Below are 18,057 nucleotides of genomic sequence, written 5' to 3'. Positions count from 1 at the left end.
AGCCACAAATTGTATTTGACACCAATTGAAACCCCTTTTTGGCTGTGCATTCTCCTGTTACAATATGAACCACTCTGACCATTCAGATTCCCTGAACCAAAGAATTGAAATATTATCGAATCCCAGATCATTAAAAAACTGCAATCTCCCACTTTATGCTGACTACATGAGCTGATTTCAAAATGGTTCACACTTACTCATTTATATAGCACTGCCTCAAGTAGGATTAGAAGCCAGGGTAAAGAAGCTAATTATCTGCACTAAAAACCTACCTTCAGATAAGAATCTTATTATTTTGTCAATTCTTTTTTGCACAATTAATTGTAATTTGACGAATTTATGATTCCCCAATGAATGAGCATTAAGTACCTGATCTCCCAGCTGGCCACATCTTGGATGTAAATGCAGTAAAGCTTCTTTATTTAAAACAAACCTCATGGAAAATGTCAGTCATTCTTATCAAGATGGATTCATTTTGTGACATAAAGGAGTCTTCATTTAGATTCAGGGAATCTGGTCATGGAGGGAAAATAGAACTGAAGCTTCATACAACATGAAAGGTATAGGTCAGCGTTTAAGTGGACCAGTTTAGTAGAAAAGGCAGGAGCCCTGATCAAAAAATCATACAATGACCCTCTGTTTGATCTACATTCAGCTTACAACCAAAATAATGGTTCAAATTCTTGCCTCTTATCATGATAAAATTGAAAGTACTAACTAGAATGAATGAATTATTAGAATCAATAAAATATTAAAACTAACTCAAATTAGAAAAAGTGAAGGGTATTTTAATGGAGTTTGTAAAGTTCCTTTACAAAGGATCAGATAGCAGAGTGGAAGAAGTGGAAGAAGCTATCCTCTATCAAGACAAATAGTTGTTGAACCTGCACAAGATTAATTTGAAGCAGATACAATGGGCATTTGGGTGAGGCAGTTCAGGACCTGAAACGTAGACCATCTTGAAGGTTCCAGATTTCCAAACAGCTCATCAGTGCATTTTTTCTGACATGAGACGCTTCAAAGAATTTCCTAGTAGTTACACTGGGAGATCTGCCCATTTCAACTGTATCAAATGAGGCTTCTCCAAGTTTAACGACTATTCGTTTTGATAGAGAGGAAAGGCTGTGTGTGAGAGAGGTAAGATCCTTTAATCAGAATCAAAATCAGATTTACTGTCACTGACATACAGTATGTTGTGAAATTTGTTTTATTGCAGCAGTACAGTGCAATGCAGAAGAAAAACTGTTGGTTACAATAAGAAATACAGACTATAAGTCATATAGAAAGAGCAAAATAGTGAGATAATAATGACCATTCAGAAATATGGTGGCAGAGAGGAAGAGTCTGTTCCCAAACCATTTTAGGAACAGCTTCTTCCCCTCTGACATCAGGTCCTTGTAAAGGATCTATACAATCTCCATTAAAAGATCCTTTACAAATCTTTGTCTAATATGAGTTCATTTTAATATTTTTATTGTTTTTAACAGCTTGTGCATTATAATTAGTATTTTCAACTTTATCTTGATTTTTAATTTTGAAATGATTCATTTAATACTACTTGAAAGTTTTTGAAAATTTGTGGGCATAAGACATCTACAATCATACAAGGTTGTTCACAGAATGTAAGAAATAAGAGTAGCCATTCAGCCACTAACACCTACTCTCTCCCATTTCCTTGCATTAACCTCCATCCTTTGATTCCCTTAATTGAGCTATAGAATCATACATATGTCATGAAATTAGGTTTTTTTGAGGCAGCAATACATTGTAATATGTAAAATTACTACGGTACTGTGCAAAAGTCTTAGGCACCCCGGATGTAGATATATCTATATCTAGATATAGATCTATAGATATATATGTGCCCATCACTGGTCAGTGGACACCCATGTCCAGTAGGCCCATTTTCCAGCACCTGGCCCCTAGCTTTCTATGCTGAGATGATCTAGACACCTTGACTGCACATCCTCTGCAGGTCACACTCCACTCTGCATTTTATAAACATAAGACATTCTGCAGATGCTGGAAATTTTGAGGAATGCACACAAATAGTTGGAAGAAATTAGCAAATCAGGCAGCATCTGTGGAGAGGGATAAGCAGTCAACTTTTACGGCCGAGGGTCCTCTTCATAGATGTTGCCTGACTTGCTAAGTTTCTCCAGCATTTTGTGTGTGTGTTGCTCCGCTCTCTGCTTGCTATCTCAATGAGTTTACTCATGGAAGGGTCTGTCTGGAAGGCAAGCAGACGAGAGCTTTTCCCTGTTTCTCAGTACATGCGACAACAATAAACCAATTACCAGTTACCTTTTAAATATTGTCAGCAGCTCTGTTTCCATCACTCTCTCAGTGAGCAAATTCTAAAAATTCTCAGATCCCTTGTGAATTTCTTACCTTTCACCTAAACTTATATCCTTTAGTTTAAAAACACATCAGTCTCTGGAAATGCATCACCCTGTCATGTAGCATCACTGGCTGTCTTTTTATATATTTATTTATTTTTATTTGAAGCTACAGCATGGAATAGGCCTTCCAGCCCTTTGAGCCACACCACCCAGTATTCCCCAGGATCCCCCTAATCCACAGTGCGCAGTGTGAACCACTGCTGAAGTCATTCCCCAGTCCACAGTGTGAACCACTGATAAAGACGCTCCCCAATCTACAGTGGACATTGTGAGCCACTGGCCAGGGCTACCCCTGGTAACACAGTGTGCAGTGCTGCTTTGACTGAGTATTAATGGTGTCTTCAAAGTGAGCTATTTTTCTCCATACAAATTACTGAACTAATCACTCTGCCCACATAGATGAGAAAATTTAATATGAGTATGGCAAACAAGCTTTGGTACACCTGTGTTTGACTAATTAAGACTCCAAGATAAAGAGTCATAGAACACTACAACACAGAAAAAGGCCCTTCAGCCCATCTAATCCATGCTGAACTGTTTATCTGCCTAGTCCCATTGACCTGCACTCAGACCATAGCCCTCCATATCCCTCCCATCCATGTACCTATACAAATTTCTCTTAACTGTTGAAATCAAACTTCATTCCAACTCCTGTTCTCGATACGAAGACCTATGTGCCAAATTTTTCTTTATGACCCTATCTACCTGTGACACCACTTTCAGGGAATTATGGATCTGAATTCCCACTTTCCTCTGTTCTACCTCACTTCCCAGTGTGCTACACCTTCACCGTGTAAGTCCTACCCTGGTTTGTCCTCCCAGAGTGCAACACCTCACACTTGTCTACCTTAAATTCGGTCCAAAGGGTGAGAGTCCACAATGTAAAATATCATCCATGTTTAAAGCAGAAACGTATGTAAGGAAAGTGAAGTAACATCAGATTTGATTCATTATAAATGGCTAGGATTGCATTAATCCTTTGTTCTGGGTAGATGCAGTTAGGGTGAGCGACTGTGGGGTGATAACTTATTTATTTATTCATTGCCATACAGCATGGGATAGGCCCTTCCCCCTTTCGAGCCACACCACCCAGCTATCCCCCAATTTAACCCTAGCCTAATCACGGGACAAATTACAATGACCAATTAACCTACCAATCGGTCTTTGGACTGTGGAAAGAAACCAGAGAACCCAGAGGATATCCCCATCATCACAGGGAGAACATACAAACTACATTCAGCGGTAGGAATTGAACCTGGGTCACCTGTACTGTAAAATGTTGTGTTAACCACTACGCTACTGTGCTGCCCCAGATCAGGATTGATCTGAGCATGTATTTGACTGAGAGAGGCAAATGAGTTGCACTGATGGGTAAATAATAATTGCAAGATTCAGTCATAGTTATGCCTTAAATGATGACTTTTTTGGATAAGAGGAGCATGCAGTTACAATATATTTAAACCCAGTAACGTTGCAAGAGAGAGTGGGTTTAAACTTCCTTACTTAGTATTACTATCAACCGTGGACAATAATCACACACAAAATGCTGGAGGAACTTAGCAGGTCAGGCAGCATCAATGGAAAAGCGTCTAGTCGATGTTTTGGGCTGAGACCTTCATCAGGACTGTAAAGAAAAGGTGATGCATCAGAATAAGAAAGTGGGAGGAGGGGAGGGACTACAAGGTGACAGGTGAATCCAGAAGGGGCAGAGGGGGTTGAAGTAAAGAGCTGGGAAGTTGATTGGTGAAAGAGATACAGGGCAGGAGAAGGGGGAATCTGATGGGAGAGGACAGACGGCCATGGAAGAAAGAAACTGCTGACTCACTCTTGAATAAAATTATTTGTTCAGAAAAGCTGTAAACTTAGCCATCGATGTGTCTCCCAGTGGAAAATGGGATCTTGAATAGTGATTAGGTAAATCCAACAATGGGCAACCACAATACCATCAGCAGGATGTTAACCTCCAGCTCCTTGAAGAGTTAAAGTCTGTCATTTTAATGATTGTTCCAGACTACAATTAGAATTCATTACTTAACAGAATCTGTCTCATAACATAATTATCAGCGAGTGAAATAATCAGCGTGCCTATCAGTTTTATAAAGGTAATTATACATCATCATTCTTTACTCGTTCACATGGTATGTAACAGCTGCAGTCGCCCTGGCCAAGCCTGTCATTTTGATGTGAATGGCTCTTTGTTTTATGTCACGATTACGTAAACATTAGACTTCAGTACTTTTGGCAGAGATTTGTCTTTTTCATTTTAGGAGTGGAATCTCTTGGGGATTTATAAACCCAATGAATATTTTTAATCTGTACTGAAGCATCATCACACATGCAGACTCTTTGTGTGGCTTAGCAGGGCAAATCTCTTCCCTTTTGGATCAGTTGAAATTAATTGGGAGTCACTCCCCCACATCTCCATGAAATCACTCATACGGTAACTTTAACAAAGATTTTAGAGGAGAAAAGACCTTTTAATTCTGGCTCCCCCACCTCCCCCCCCCCCCACCTTTCCAGCCCTGTTGAAGGGTCTTGACCAGAACTGTCAACAGCTCATTCCTCCCCATAGATACTGACCTGCTCAGTTCCTCTAGAACTTTGCATGTGTTCCTCATGATTTCCAGCACCTGCAGAATCTTATGTGTTTAAGAAAAGATAAATTGTGAGTCCTTTGAACTAGTGAATTGTCTGTGCCCAGGGAGAATATGCAACAAAATCTGAAAACAAAATACTGTGTGTGAAAATAGAAGCCTACTAAAAATGTTCATCAGGCAAAAGGCATCAGTATAGAGGAGCATAACAATCAGTAAGGCCCAGGTAGAATGGACATATTACTTAGACTAGGACCAGCCTCAGAATAGAAGGAGTTTCCTTTAGAACAAAGATGAGAAGGAATTTGTTTAGCCAGAGGGTGGCAAATCTGTGGAATTCATCACCAGCGATGGAGGCCAAGTCATTGTGTATACTTAAAGCAGAGGCTGATAGATTCTTGATTACCAAGGGTGCCAATGGGTATGGGGAGAAGGCAGGAGAATAGAATTAGGAGGCGACAGTAAATCAAAATGATAGAATAGCAGAGCAGACTCGATGGGCCAAATGGCTTAATTCTGCCCCTATGTCTTATAGCGTGGGTTGAGGGGGCTGAGTGGGCTGTTTCTGTGCTGAGTTACTCTAGGACTCACTGCATTTCTGTACTTCTCTCTCCATTGATTCTCTCTGTTGTGCCGAGTATCTCTGACATCTGTGGTTTTAATTACAGCACTCTTCAGGCTAAAGCCAGGTGTTACAACCTACATTCAGTGCTTAAAACTGTATGTATAAGGGGGACATTGAAGGAGATGTTAACCTTGATATGTGACCAGCTGTTCTAGATCACCCAGGCAGGGTGAATCTTGTGGAAAAATAAAAATAAGCTCCACCCATAGGAAACTTTCTGAGCTTCCCCCTACAACTCACTGCATACGCACAAGGGATTCTGCAGAGGCCAAAGTAATCCAGAGCAACGTGCTAGTAAAGCTTGGGAGTTCCGGAGTTCAGAGTTCAATTCCAGCACTATCTGTATGGAGATTGAACGCTCTCCCTGTGACTGCCTGGGTTTCCTCTGGGTGCTCCAGTTTACTCCCACAGTCCAAAGGTGTGTAAGTTAAACGGTCACTGTAAATTTTCCTGTGATTAGGCTAGTGTTAAATAGGTAGGTGAGGCTCCTTGCACTGGAAAGGATTGTTCCATGCTGTCAATCTAAATTCTAAAAAATATAAATGAAATAACAAAATGCTGGAGGAACTCAGCAGATCAGACAGCATCTATTGAAAGGAATAAACAGTTGACGTTTTATGCCAAGACCCTTCATCAGGACTGGAAAGGGAAGGGAGAGAAGCCAGATCCTTCCGCTGAGTTCAGATGAAGAATCTCGGCCTAAAACATTGACGTTGACTATTTATTCCTTTCAATAGATGCTGTCTGACCCGTTAAGTTTCTTCAGCATTTTGTGTGTGTGCTACTCACTTCCTATGGCTGATCCTTCCTAGACCCAGGATGAACCCCAGATCTGGTCTAATTATTCTGCCAATGTGACAGGTCGCTATTCCAGTGTAATTGCACTGCAGCCTGTGCAGGAGGATTGCATCTTCTAATGACTTGATCCTTTCAGATTTTTTTTTATCTCAACATCTTACTCGCAACTCTGAACTATACTGAGCCAGATTGAAAAATTGCATCACCATGGTAACCTAATAGTTGAAGAATAAAAAAGCAGTTCTTTCATCATCAGCGCAGAACAAGATTCAGAACATGACACATATGTAATTTTTGCTGTGAATGTGTGACACACATAAATAATAGAAAAATATTAATTGAAAATCAATTCACAATTTACAGTATTAAGTTCACGGCAATGCAAAGTAACTGCGGATAGGAAATTATTGTGATTTTTAAAAATATGGCAGTTATCTGGTGTAATTTTTCAATCAGTGCATTAATTTATTTTAACAACCTATTTTTTTACAATGTTCCTTCTTCCTGTGGTCCCTTCTCACACCTGCCAGTCCTTTTCCTGCTGATTCATGGCGGTACCTCTGATCTTTCACACATCTTTGAAGAAAAGGGCATTTTTATACAATCTGGTGTTGCCCAACTCAGGATCTGTCACTGTGGAGAATTATTGTTCCGGATTTTTTCCCTTTCTATGATGTTCACCTTCAGCAGAAGAGCATTAGAAGCAGCAGAGGCTTTGCAACCCTCCAGCCCGACGCGCTGCTCATTATAATCACAACTGATCTGATCTTTGGGCTCAACTCCAATTTCCTGTCCAATCCCCATAATCCGTGATTCCCTTGGAGTCTGGAAATCCACGTGTTTTAAGCCTGTATATATTGACAACAATCAAAAGCTCTCTGAGGTAGAAAATCCTAAAGTTTCAAAATCCTCTGAGTGAAAAATCTCAAGCCTTAAATGACTGAACTTCTATCCTGAGAATTTGGCCCTTTGTTTAACTGTCTCCGCAGGAGAAACGTGCACCCTGTCAAGTCCTCTCTGGACCTTGTACTGTAATTTAAAATGAATTTATCTCATTCTGTTATAGTCCAGAGAATAGAAACCCATTATGTTCAGTATTGCCTTCTTAAAACAACCCTCACCTCTGATATCAATCAAATGAATGTTATCTCCAATACCTCCAGTGAAAATATACTGTACATTTCCTTAAATTAGACCAAAACCATGTGTAATACACCAGGTGTGGTCTCACTAAAGCTCTGTACACTTATGGTAAGGCTTACAATAATATTGTATTTATTACCTTTGCGAGGAATCAGAATCCAGTTTAATATCACCGACATATGTCATGAAATTTGTTGGCTCTGCACAGCAGTGCAATGCAATACATGATAAAAGAAAAAATGTGAATTACAATAAATATAGATATATTGAACATTTAAGTTAAATAAATAGAAATAATAAAAGTAGTGAGGTAGTGTTCATGGGTTCAAATGTCCATTCAGAAATTGGACGGCAGAGAGTGAAGAAGCTGTTCCTCAATCACTGAGTGTGTGCCTTCAGGCTTCTGTACCTCCTTCCTGATGGTAGCAATGAGAACAAGCCATGACCTGGGTGATGAGGATCCTTAATGATGGATGCTGCCTTTTTGAGGCATCGTGCTTTGAAGATGTCCTGGATACTATGGAGGCTAGTACCCATGATGCAACTGACTAAGTTTACAACCCTTTGAAGCTTATTTTGATCCTGTGCAGTAGCCGCTCCCCCCCATACCAGTCGATGATGCAGCCAGTTAGAATGCTTTCCATGGTACATCCTTAGAAAATTATGAATGTATTTGGTGACATACCAAATTTCCTTAAACTTCTGAAAATAGCCATTATCATACCTCCTTTATAGCTCCATCAATATGTTGGGTACAGGATAGATCCTCTGAAATATTGACACCCAGGAGCTTGAAATTGCTCACTCTTTCCACTTCTGATTTGTCTATAAGGACTGGTGTGTGTTCCCTCGTCTTACCCTTTTTAAAGTCAGTAGTCAGCTTTTTGGTCTTACTGACATCGAGTGCGAGGTTGTTGCTGCAGCACCACCCAATTAGTTGATATATCTTACTCCTGTACACTCAACAATCCATTTGTAATTTTAATCATTTGCTGAAGCATATGCTGATATTTGATTTCTTTGTGTGGACACTCAGATCTATCTGAATAGAGCCATCAATAACCTCAAACCATTAAAACCAACTCTTAATAGTGTCACCTTTCTAATTTGCCTCTAAAATTGGATCCCCATCCACCTCTTCTTCTGCCCATTTATGTAAGGCACATATTTCCCTATGAAAACACAATGTGTTCTCCCCATAATGCAATTATCCTCGTAAAACACATAGTGTTCTCCATCTACATACCTTTGTATAAGTAATGAATTTGGATCTATTGTCTCTTCATCCAAGTCTTTGACATGGAGACTCAATACTGATCCAAACCACTCTAGTGATTATAGATTATCAATTTGGAAATTATCCCCTTTATTTTCTGTCTATTAACCAATCTCATAGTAATGCATTATTCACAACCCTATGAGTCCTGTCAGGAGTGGTCACTTTAATATAACACCTTAGGTAGTGTAGTTTAGAATTTCAAATCAACAACATCGTCTCATCTTATTTTATCTAGTCAATTAGTTCTGCCCTCAAATAATTCTGTTAAGTTTGTTAGTAAAACTTTTTGTAAAATCATATCATAGTTTTCTAAAGTACTCTTTTATTGCTTCCTCATTAATGAACCCAAGTATTTTCTTGTCTACAGATGTTTGGTTACAAAAGCTTGCTATTTCCCATTTTAATGTTCACCTGTTGAATTCAATATTATATTTAAGGCTTGATAATACACTGGAACATTTGCAGTGACGTGGGAGCTTTAGAATCTGACACCCAGTGTAAGAGGCAGACCATCAGAATGGCAAATTCCAGCCGTTGGTTGATGACCTTATTTTCTTTCTACTGTTTGTCCTCCTGGACTTTTGCACCTTGGTTAGCTATCATTAGTTGTATGTTCTAACACTCTCCACTTTGAAGACAGATATAAGATACTTATTTAAGCAGGGGTTCCCTACCATTAATCGAGGGGTTTGTGGACCTCAGGTTGTGAGCCCCGAATTTAAAGTGCTTTCCATTTCTTATCCTTGGTATTAATTCCGTATTCTCAGCTTTTATGGGGTCAACAGTTATTTTCATATTCTCTTCCTCTTTCTGCATTATAAAAGGTTTGCAATTTGTTATATTTCTTGCTAATTTATGCAGAGACTCCATTTTCTTCTTCTATTTTTAATCATCATATATACGTTTACAAAATGCTCTCAATCTGTTGGCTTACTTCTAAATTTTGCAAATTAAAGTAATTTTCATTTTGCCGAATATCATCCTTACCTTCTCTGGCTAACTATGTAGATAGATAACTGTTTTTAGTGGAGTGTTTATTTTATGAATTGGATGTATATCCTGGAATGTTCAATTCCCAGCCTCCTTCACATTACGAGCATGTCTTTACAATTCTTATTAGATCAAGATCAGTTATTTCAGTTAGTGCATGAAATGTATCTATCTTTTGTTATGAATGCCATGTGGATTCAGATAATGATCCTTTAATTGTAACACATTAGTATTTCCCAACTTTGAGTTCACTTTCTGCTCCACTATGGTGTGCTTTGTCTCTTCCTGTCACATGCTGAGATAATTACCCATGTTGCCTCCCTGCACTATTACCTTGTCCTTTCCGTTCATTTTTCCAAGTTTATCTCCTTAAACTTTCCTATTAATTTAGTTCAAAGCCTTATCTGGGTTGTTAGTTAAATGAAATACAGCCTGACACAAGTGAAACATTTCTCTAAGGAATAGCTCCCACTCTTTTCGCAGAAACACTTAAATCAAAATGGGTTTCTCCCCTGCCACTCTCTGGTTCATGCATTTAGCTCTCTAATCTTGTGTCAATTTGCATACAGTACGCCTGAAATAGTAATCTGAATATTGTTACCCTGTTGATGTAGACCCTAACTCCTGGTATTCCATCTGGAAGAACCCCTGTCTTAGTTCTGCCCAAGTTGTAGCCAGCAACATGGATGATGGCAATTTAGCCAGAATTTCCTTACTCCAAGTTTACCTACAGTTTTGAGAAGATGTCGTTAACCGTTACGTCAGCTACGCATAATTCATTCTTTTCGATTCAGCTCTTGGCTACTTTTCAAAATGACTATATTGACCCCTTGTGTCTACCATATTTCTTTTCATGTCCTACCAAGCCCATGAGTACTTTGCAAAACCAGAGTGATTTTGAAGACTCTTCTATCTGTTCTATATCCATTTCATGTAATGTAGACAGCAAGATTAAAGCTTTAGGCTCCGGCTTCACTACTGTCTATATTCCGGCTTGACTTACAGTGAGACAGTGAAAACCATTGTAGAGTCATAAAGTCAAAGAGCACTGCACAACTTTGCCCCATCTAGTCCACGCTGAGCTATTATTCTGCCTAGTCCCTGGACCACTGCCCTCCATACCCTCCCATTCATGTACTTCTCTTAAATGTTGAAGTCATCCCCACATCCACCACTTCCCGGGCAGCTCATTCCACACTCTCACTGCCCTCTGAGTAAATACTTCACCTTTCATTCTTAACCCCACAGCCTCTACTTTTAATCTCATCCAACCTCAGTGGAAAAAGCCTGCTTGCATTTATCCTATCTATACCCCTCATAATTTTGTGTACCTCTGTCAAATCTCCCTTCCTACTCCTGTGGTCCAGAGAATAATCTTCTAACCTTTTCAACCTTTCCCTATAACTCAGGTCCTCATAGTTATAACGTGATGATGCTAGGGACTGAATATTCTGAAATATTCGTCTCTTTGAGGGTATTACTCTGATAATAAAGGATAATATATGGATAGTAATAAGAAAGGACCTTCAATGAGAAGATCAAAAAGTAACATCAGTTGTAAAGAGGTTAGGATTATCAAGGAGCAGAATTAAACCCAGTGTCCATTTTATTAGGTACACCTTGTTAATGCAAATATCTGATCAGCCAATCATGTGGCAACAACTCAATGCATAGAAGCATGCAGACATGGTCAAGGGGTTCTCCTTCCACCCTCCCTTTCCCACCAAACTTAAATGCTTGGCGTGTTCTGGAGTTTTTGCACTCTGTTCAATCTGTACTCTGCTGGATCAACTCAGTAAACCGAGCAGCGTCTGTGCGGGAAGGTACCTTAACAACTACCAGCCCTAAATCAGTGTTTTGATCTGAAATATCCCATAACTGACACTGCAGATTCCTCCAGCAGATTGTTTGTTGCCCCACATTAAAGAAACTGCAGTCTCTCATGACTCCTCGCCTCTTTTTAAGTTGTGCACTGAACAAAAGGAAACAAAGAGATGGTGATTTCTGCAGCACGGGTCTTCCCAAGGTCAATTGCTGTGAGGCTTCAGTTTAAGGGGGATGTTTGCCATCCAGCAGCTATGATGGCTGAATTTTGGGTTTGGAGTTAAAGATCAACATACGTTTATTATCAAAGAATGTATAAATTATACAACCTTGAGATTTGTCTGCTTGCAAGCATCCACAATGTAAGAAACCCGAAAGAACCCAACTAAATAAAACATAAAGACCAACCCTCAATGCGCACAGAGAAGGGGGAATAAAACGGAAATCATATGATACAGGAAGATTGTTTCCGATGCTGGGGAAGTCCAGAACGAGGGGTCACAGTTTAAGGATAAAGGGGAAGCCTTTTAGGACCGAGATGAGGAAAAACTTCTTCACACAGAGAGTGGTGAATCTGTGGAATTCTCTGCCACAGGAAACAGTTGAGGCCGGTTCACTGGCTATATTTAAGAGGAAGTTAGATATGGCCCCTGTGGCTAAAGGGATCAGGGGGTATGGAGAGAATGCAGGTACAGGGTTCTGAGTTGGATGATCAGCCATGATCATAATGAATGGCGGTGCAGGCTCAAAGGGCCGAATGGCCTACTCCTGCACCTATTTTCTATGTTTCTATCATGCAAACAATAGAAGCGAGCAATGGCAACAGCATTCTGAACCTCACTGAGTCCTCAGATCAAAATCCCCGGAGCACCTCAGAGTAGGCCCAAAGCCTCAGTCTCAGTTCATCATATTAGTGGGACAAATCACTGCCGAGTTTTGTAGACATGAAGCACAGCAGCGGGAGCAAATTCACAGCTTGAGCATCACAGGAAGAGGAGTGAACATCACGGGAGAGTGAGCAAAATTGGCCTGACCCCCGCTTCCAGTCTCGACACCCTGCCTTTCCAGCCTATCTGGGCCACCGTTGAAGTTGTTCAAACAGTGGATCGCAGTATTGTTTAAATATTTTAAAAATGTGGATCCTTTATATTTACATTCTTGGCTCATGAAGAAAGCGTAAGACTCTTCATCTCACCAAAGCCACCTTACTCTTTAACACCATTCTAGGAGATCTCACTTGCAATCTGTAAATTCACTTCAAAGAGTGAACGGTGAAAATCTTCAGTCAATATTGAGTGGTGACTATGAACCTTTGCCTCTCCTGAGTTGTGTTTACTCATCATTTTATCCAAACTGAATACTATCACCTCCATGGCCTTTAGTTTTTAACAGGTTCCTAAATGTGACTGTGTGCTTGATTGTGGCTAAGAATTCAGTGGGGAATTGTAATATTTTGTATCTTACAATAATTCAATTCAAAACTTATATGTAGCATGCACTTTAATTTTAATTTGTCAAATTTGTAAATCAAATGAAGTATATGAAGTGGGATATACAAATTCTATTCTTGGTGTCAACAATCATTCAATTAGTTTTTTTTTTAGGTCTGAGTTATTAGATTACTTTAAAAAATGTAAGTTGTTTTGTACAACCTCTAGAGCATAGAGCTTAGAAGAGTACAGCGCAGGATCAGGCCATTCAGCCCACAATGTCATGCCAACCCGGCTACAAAGTGAACCCAAATACTAATCCCACCTACCTACACAATGACCATATCCCTCCATCTTCCTTGCAGCCATGTGCCTATCCAAACGTCACTTAAAAGCCTCTAATGTATTTGCCTCTATCACCATACCAGGCATCCACAACTCTCTGAATAAAAACCTTACCTCTCAGATCTCCCTTGAACCTACCCCTTCTCACCTTCAATGCATGCCCTCTGGTATCAGACATTTATTTATCTGTTCTCAGAATAACATCTTTTTGATCACAATCTGCTGCTCTATTTTTCGGTGTTGTTTACAAAATTCAGTTGCATTCATTACAGTGATAATACCTACTGGTAAGAAATGCAGGAAATGTTTTGACTCTCAAATGTACTTCAGCTGTAATCTTATCATAACTGACCAGAAATGACCATTTTTTCTTCTTTATATTTACAGATGAACAGGCCGATCCAGGTGAAGCCAGCGGACAGTGAGAGCAGAGGAGGTAGTTGTCTTTGTTGCTCCAAGTTTTGCTGGTGAATGTAGTCAGTTGGTTATTGCTCTGCTTTGGAGGCAAGGCTCCATCAGACCAGATGCAGGGTTGAGAACCTTTGCAATTTATTTTCTCTAAAAGCATAGGTCTTGGTTCCATGGCAGCACAGATTTTCATTTAAAATTGCAGTGGCTTTTTTTCAGTGCATTAATTGTCAATTTAGTTTTGTGTGTTGAATAACTGAATCATTTAATCGAAAACTTTGCATATTGAGATAGACTTAGGAGTCTGGTGAATGGATGACTAAAATTTAGATGAAAATGGCATTGAAATAAATTCAAATCACAAGATTGAAGTATGTTTTCTAGTGCCACGTTGCCTGCATTGTTATACTCAATGCATTCCTTCTAATTCTAATGGAGAGCAATATTCTTTGACTAAAATCTATAAAGGAATTATTGTGCCAGAAAATGTGTTCCACTAATCTGGATTCACTTCTTATGCTATGATCCACTTACCCTCAGGGCTGAGGTGTTGAGAAACTTTCTCACTGGCCCATTGACAGATGACAGTGATTCTTCACTCAGTGAAAGGACCCAACAGGGAAATGCTCCTATACCCTTTGACACCTGTAGCTTTTGGCTGGCTTTTGCCGCGTGATTTAATTGTTTTAAAATATCCCCAACATCTAGCGAATGAAGAACTATTAAAGTTGTAATAAATAATTTTAAATTGACAATTTTTAAATGAAGCTAACAAAAACTACAGAAAGATGTATAATGATTAAATACATTGAAATGATGTAAAGTATTCTTTTATTAAGTAACTAAGTTTGCCATTTGCCTTCTAATCCTTTGTGATAAAATCCCTGTTGAAGTCACTGGGTTATCAGATCCAGGTTTCCCCAAGTGTACTACTTCAATGGCATCCTTCAAATTAATGCCAGCAGCTGGACTGGGCTTCGCTGCTGGGCACCTGGAATTTTGTCAGAAAATCCTGAACCTCTGCATTGCATATTATAATCACCAGTAGCTGATTAAGAAACTGCCCAGAAGGCAATGGAAAACCACTTCTGCAGAGAAATTTGCCAAGAACAATTATGGTTACAGACCATAATTGCCCACGTCATATGACACAGCACATAATGATGATGATGGTTATCTCAGTGGTGTCATATCAACTGGTCCAGCAAGCAGAAGTTAGTAGGATCTGCACCATTAAATAAAATTAGCAAAGAGAACAGAATATTCTGCAAAACAGCAGAATTCAGCCGAGATATTGAACGAGTTTGAGACATGTATGGCTACCAAGTTTTTGAAAAGTTTATTTCAAGATTCTTAAAGCGTTTGTATTGCATTCATGAAAGTTTGTATAAAGTAAGCAAAGTTGACATCAGAGTTCGTGCCTAAGTTCTCAAATCATCTTACCATATCTTTTCCATCCAAGCTATTTACTCCATAGGTTAAAATGAAAATAGGACATTAAACTACAGGATGTAGTTGTGGGAATAAGTTTAAATGGTGACTTCATTTCAGTCATGGTCTGTATGTATATTGCTAAGTTATTGTTAGGTCTACATATGTTACTACTTTGGAGTCCAGCAGAGTAGACTACAATTTGAGGCTTCACCCACAAAGTCATCTTACAATCTGATGTCTTGAGTCCTTGTAAATTGTATTTTATTTACAATATTTTACCAAGAGTTCAGTATGTTTTACTGCTTGCTAAAATGTGATATACATGCTGTCTCAAAAAGCCTAGAAGCTGTGTGTTTGCAACAGGACAGGTAGGATTGTGCTTGATCAAGCCCAATGGCTTCCCAGGCTATTCTTGGATGCACTTGCATTTCTGACCCTGTGGATCTAATTGCCTTTCTACTGCAGTCACTTATCTGAACAAGCTGTGAACAGTGCTGTGGCCTGTACTGTGGATCCTGAATACTCCCACAACTGTGCCTGATAACAAGAGATACTTAAAACTTTTTCGAAGGTCTTCGAATCGGTTTTCAATACCTCTTGTCATTAGCTATAGTAAGAGATGTCAAAAAAGTTTAAGAAATTTAAAATCACAATATTTTTCTTTCGACATCTTTAAGTGCAAGAAACTGATTAAGAACATTGTGTGTAAGTAAAATTTAAAAGAATAGAATACTACATTTTGCTTTTCGGTTCAGATCAGCAGCCCATTCAAAGGCAGGTGGCCATGCCACATATGTCAGTCACCCATTCCTAGACTAAAGTTAAGGGGGTTGATACCTTGAAATTCAGCTCTCAGTTCAGGACAGTTGTGCTGGCTCAAGGTAAGATGCATCAAACTCTCAGCTTATTCCAGGCTCACTCTGGAATGACTTTTGAACGGCAGCTGGATGAAAAGGAACAATATTTTTTATAGCATACCTATGTCCAACTAACACATACAATATTTTTGGAGGACACACTTTCTCCTCCTTCCAACCTTGGTCCTGAATTACCATAGGAATAAAATCCTACATAGTGTGCATTGGCAGTGCTGGAAATAGTTACTGCCATATAACCTTCCTGATTCATTAGAGTCTTGGTAAATGGGCCGACTGTAGAAAAAGCTTAAAACTAAAATTTGTTGCATTCTGGTACAACACTCAAAGGGCTGGAAGAACTCAGCAGGCCAGGCAGCATCTATGGAGAGAAAGGGATAGTTGACATTTCAGATAAAGGCCCTTCATCTGGTCTCAACACAAAACATCAGCTGTCCTCATAGATGCCTCTTGACCCGTCGAGTTCATTCAGTGCTTTGTTACTCCGGATTCCAACATCTGTAGTCACTTTTGTGCCCAGTATGCCGTGTTCTATATTTTTAAGAATATGGTGAAATCAGTTACTAAAATTCCCAAAGACGGGTAGCAAGGTGATTCAACTGAGAGAAACAGACAAAGAGCATTAAAGATTGTATGACCTATCCATCTATCGGTGCAGAATAACATCGGTGTCAAATAGGCTTTGTTGTGAAGAGGGCTTCCTTAAGCTAACTGATCAGGGCTTTACAGTGCACAACTCTTTAATATATTATCAGAAAGCCTGATCCTAAGCTAACAGCACATTAATGAAAGTTAATTAGTCCCCAAAATATTGATTACATGTAAGGGCAAGAAATCACCTGCTGTAGCTAATGTTTAATGCTTTAACTAATTAGTGAGTGTTTTAATATGTTCTTAATTAACTTCATTTCTACTTTAGTAATTTTCTGTTACTTTTAATTATTTTTAGTGCTCTTAATAGTCTTTACATACTGTATGTCTGAATATAGACATTAAAAAAGGCATGCTTCTCTGGGAGGTGAAGCTCCACTCAGCTTTGCTTCACATTAGTGTGCATTGGGGCTGTTTCTAAGGACTAATTGCAGCTATGGCCCCACTGAACCTAACTATCCAACTCCCATTGAAGGAGAGGGTCGGTGAGGAGGTTCTCTGACTCTAGCCTAAGTAAGTGTGCCCAGCAATATTGAATGGCAGCCCAGTTGATGTGGTTAAGCGTAAGCTCTCATTATAGCTATCCCTTCCTATGATGCTGTACTCAAATCACAGATCCATTGTGCCGCAATATATACACTTTAATGCTTATATTTTGTTATGAATTTTATTGACTATTAGAATTATTTTCTATGCTTTTATTTATTGAGGAACTCTTGAAAGATCACATCTATAATACTAGATTAAGACTGGAAAGAATAAAAATAAATTTAGGTGATCTCAGTGTTGATTGGAAAATCCTTGCAAAGGTTCAAAGATGAAAAGATTTAATTTGGTCCATTTGGAGAATGATACAGGAAGAGAAAATTGGAGTAGAAGAACATTATTGGGTGTCATTCATTCTTCAAATTCTTTTTGTGTGGATGTCTGCAAAGAGTAAGAATTTCAGGTTGTGTACTGTATACTTTCTCTGATATCAAACTGAGACATTCGAACCATTTGAGCAGTTAACTGAATGCTGGAGTATTTGGGCCCGTTTCAGTCACCATCTAGTATTCAGTTCACTGACTCCAATGAAGCTGAACGTTGGGAGAACGGAAACACAGAGAAGCCAACAGGTACAAACAGAGCAAAGGTTCCTTTCTACCTCAGTGAATGTAGTCGCAGGCCACACGGGTGGAACTAGAAAGCAAAGTTCAACGGTACTGATCAAAGTTTGATTAAATGCTAGTACAAAGAGTACAGTTCAGTGTGTTAGC

General features: G+C 39.2%; 1 protein-coding gene across 12 annotated transcripts in view; it reads left to right on the top strand.

The window, feature by feature from the left end:
* The window catches only part of celf4 (CUGBP, Elav-like family member 4), a 1,266,734-nt gene that overhangs the window by 535,944 nt on the left and 712,733 nt on the right, over positions 1-18,057 (top strand). For all 12 annotated transcript variants that reach the window (XM_073064226.1, XM_073064224.1, XM_073064223.1 and 9 more), the window contains exon 3: positions 13,818-13,866. In XM_073064226.1, the coding sequence (XP_072920327.1) occupies positions 13,818-13,866 (49 nt within the window). The remainder of the gene's footprint in view (positions 1-13,817; positions 13,867-18,057) is intronic.

Source organism: Hemitrygon akajei, chromosome 13, assembly GCF_048418815.1.
Source record: "Hemitrygon akajei chromosome 13, sHemAka1.3, whole genome shotgun sequence".
Taxonomy (NCBI): domain Eukaryota; kingdom Metazoa; phylum Chordata; class Chondrichthyes; order Myliobatiformes; family Dasyatidae; genus Hemitrygon; species Hemitrygon akajei.
Note: the sequence above shows the minus strand (reverse complement) of the source record. Positions and strands in the feature narration are given on the sequence as shown.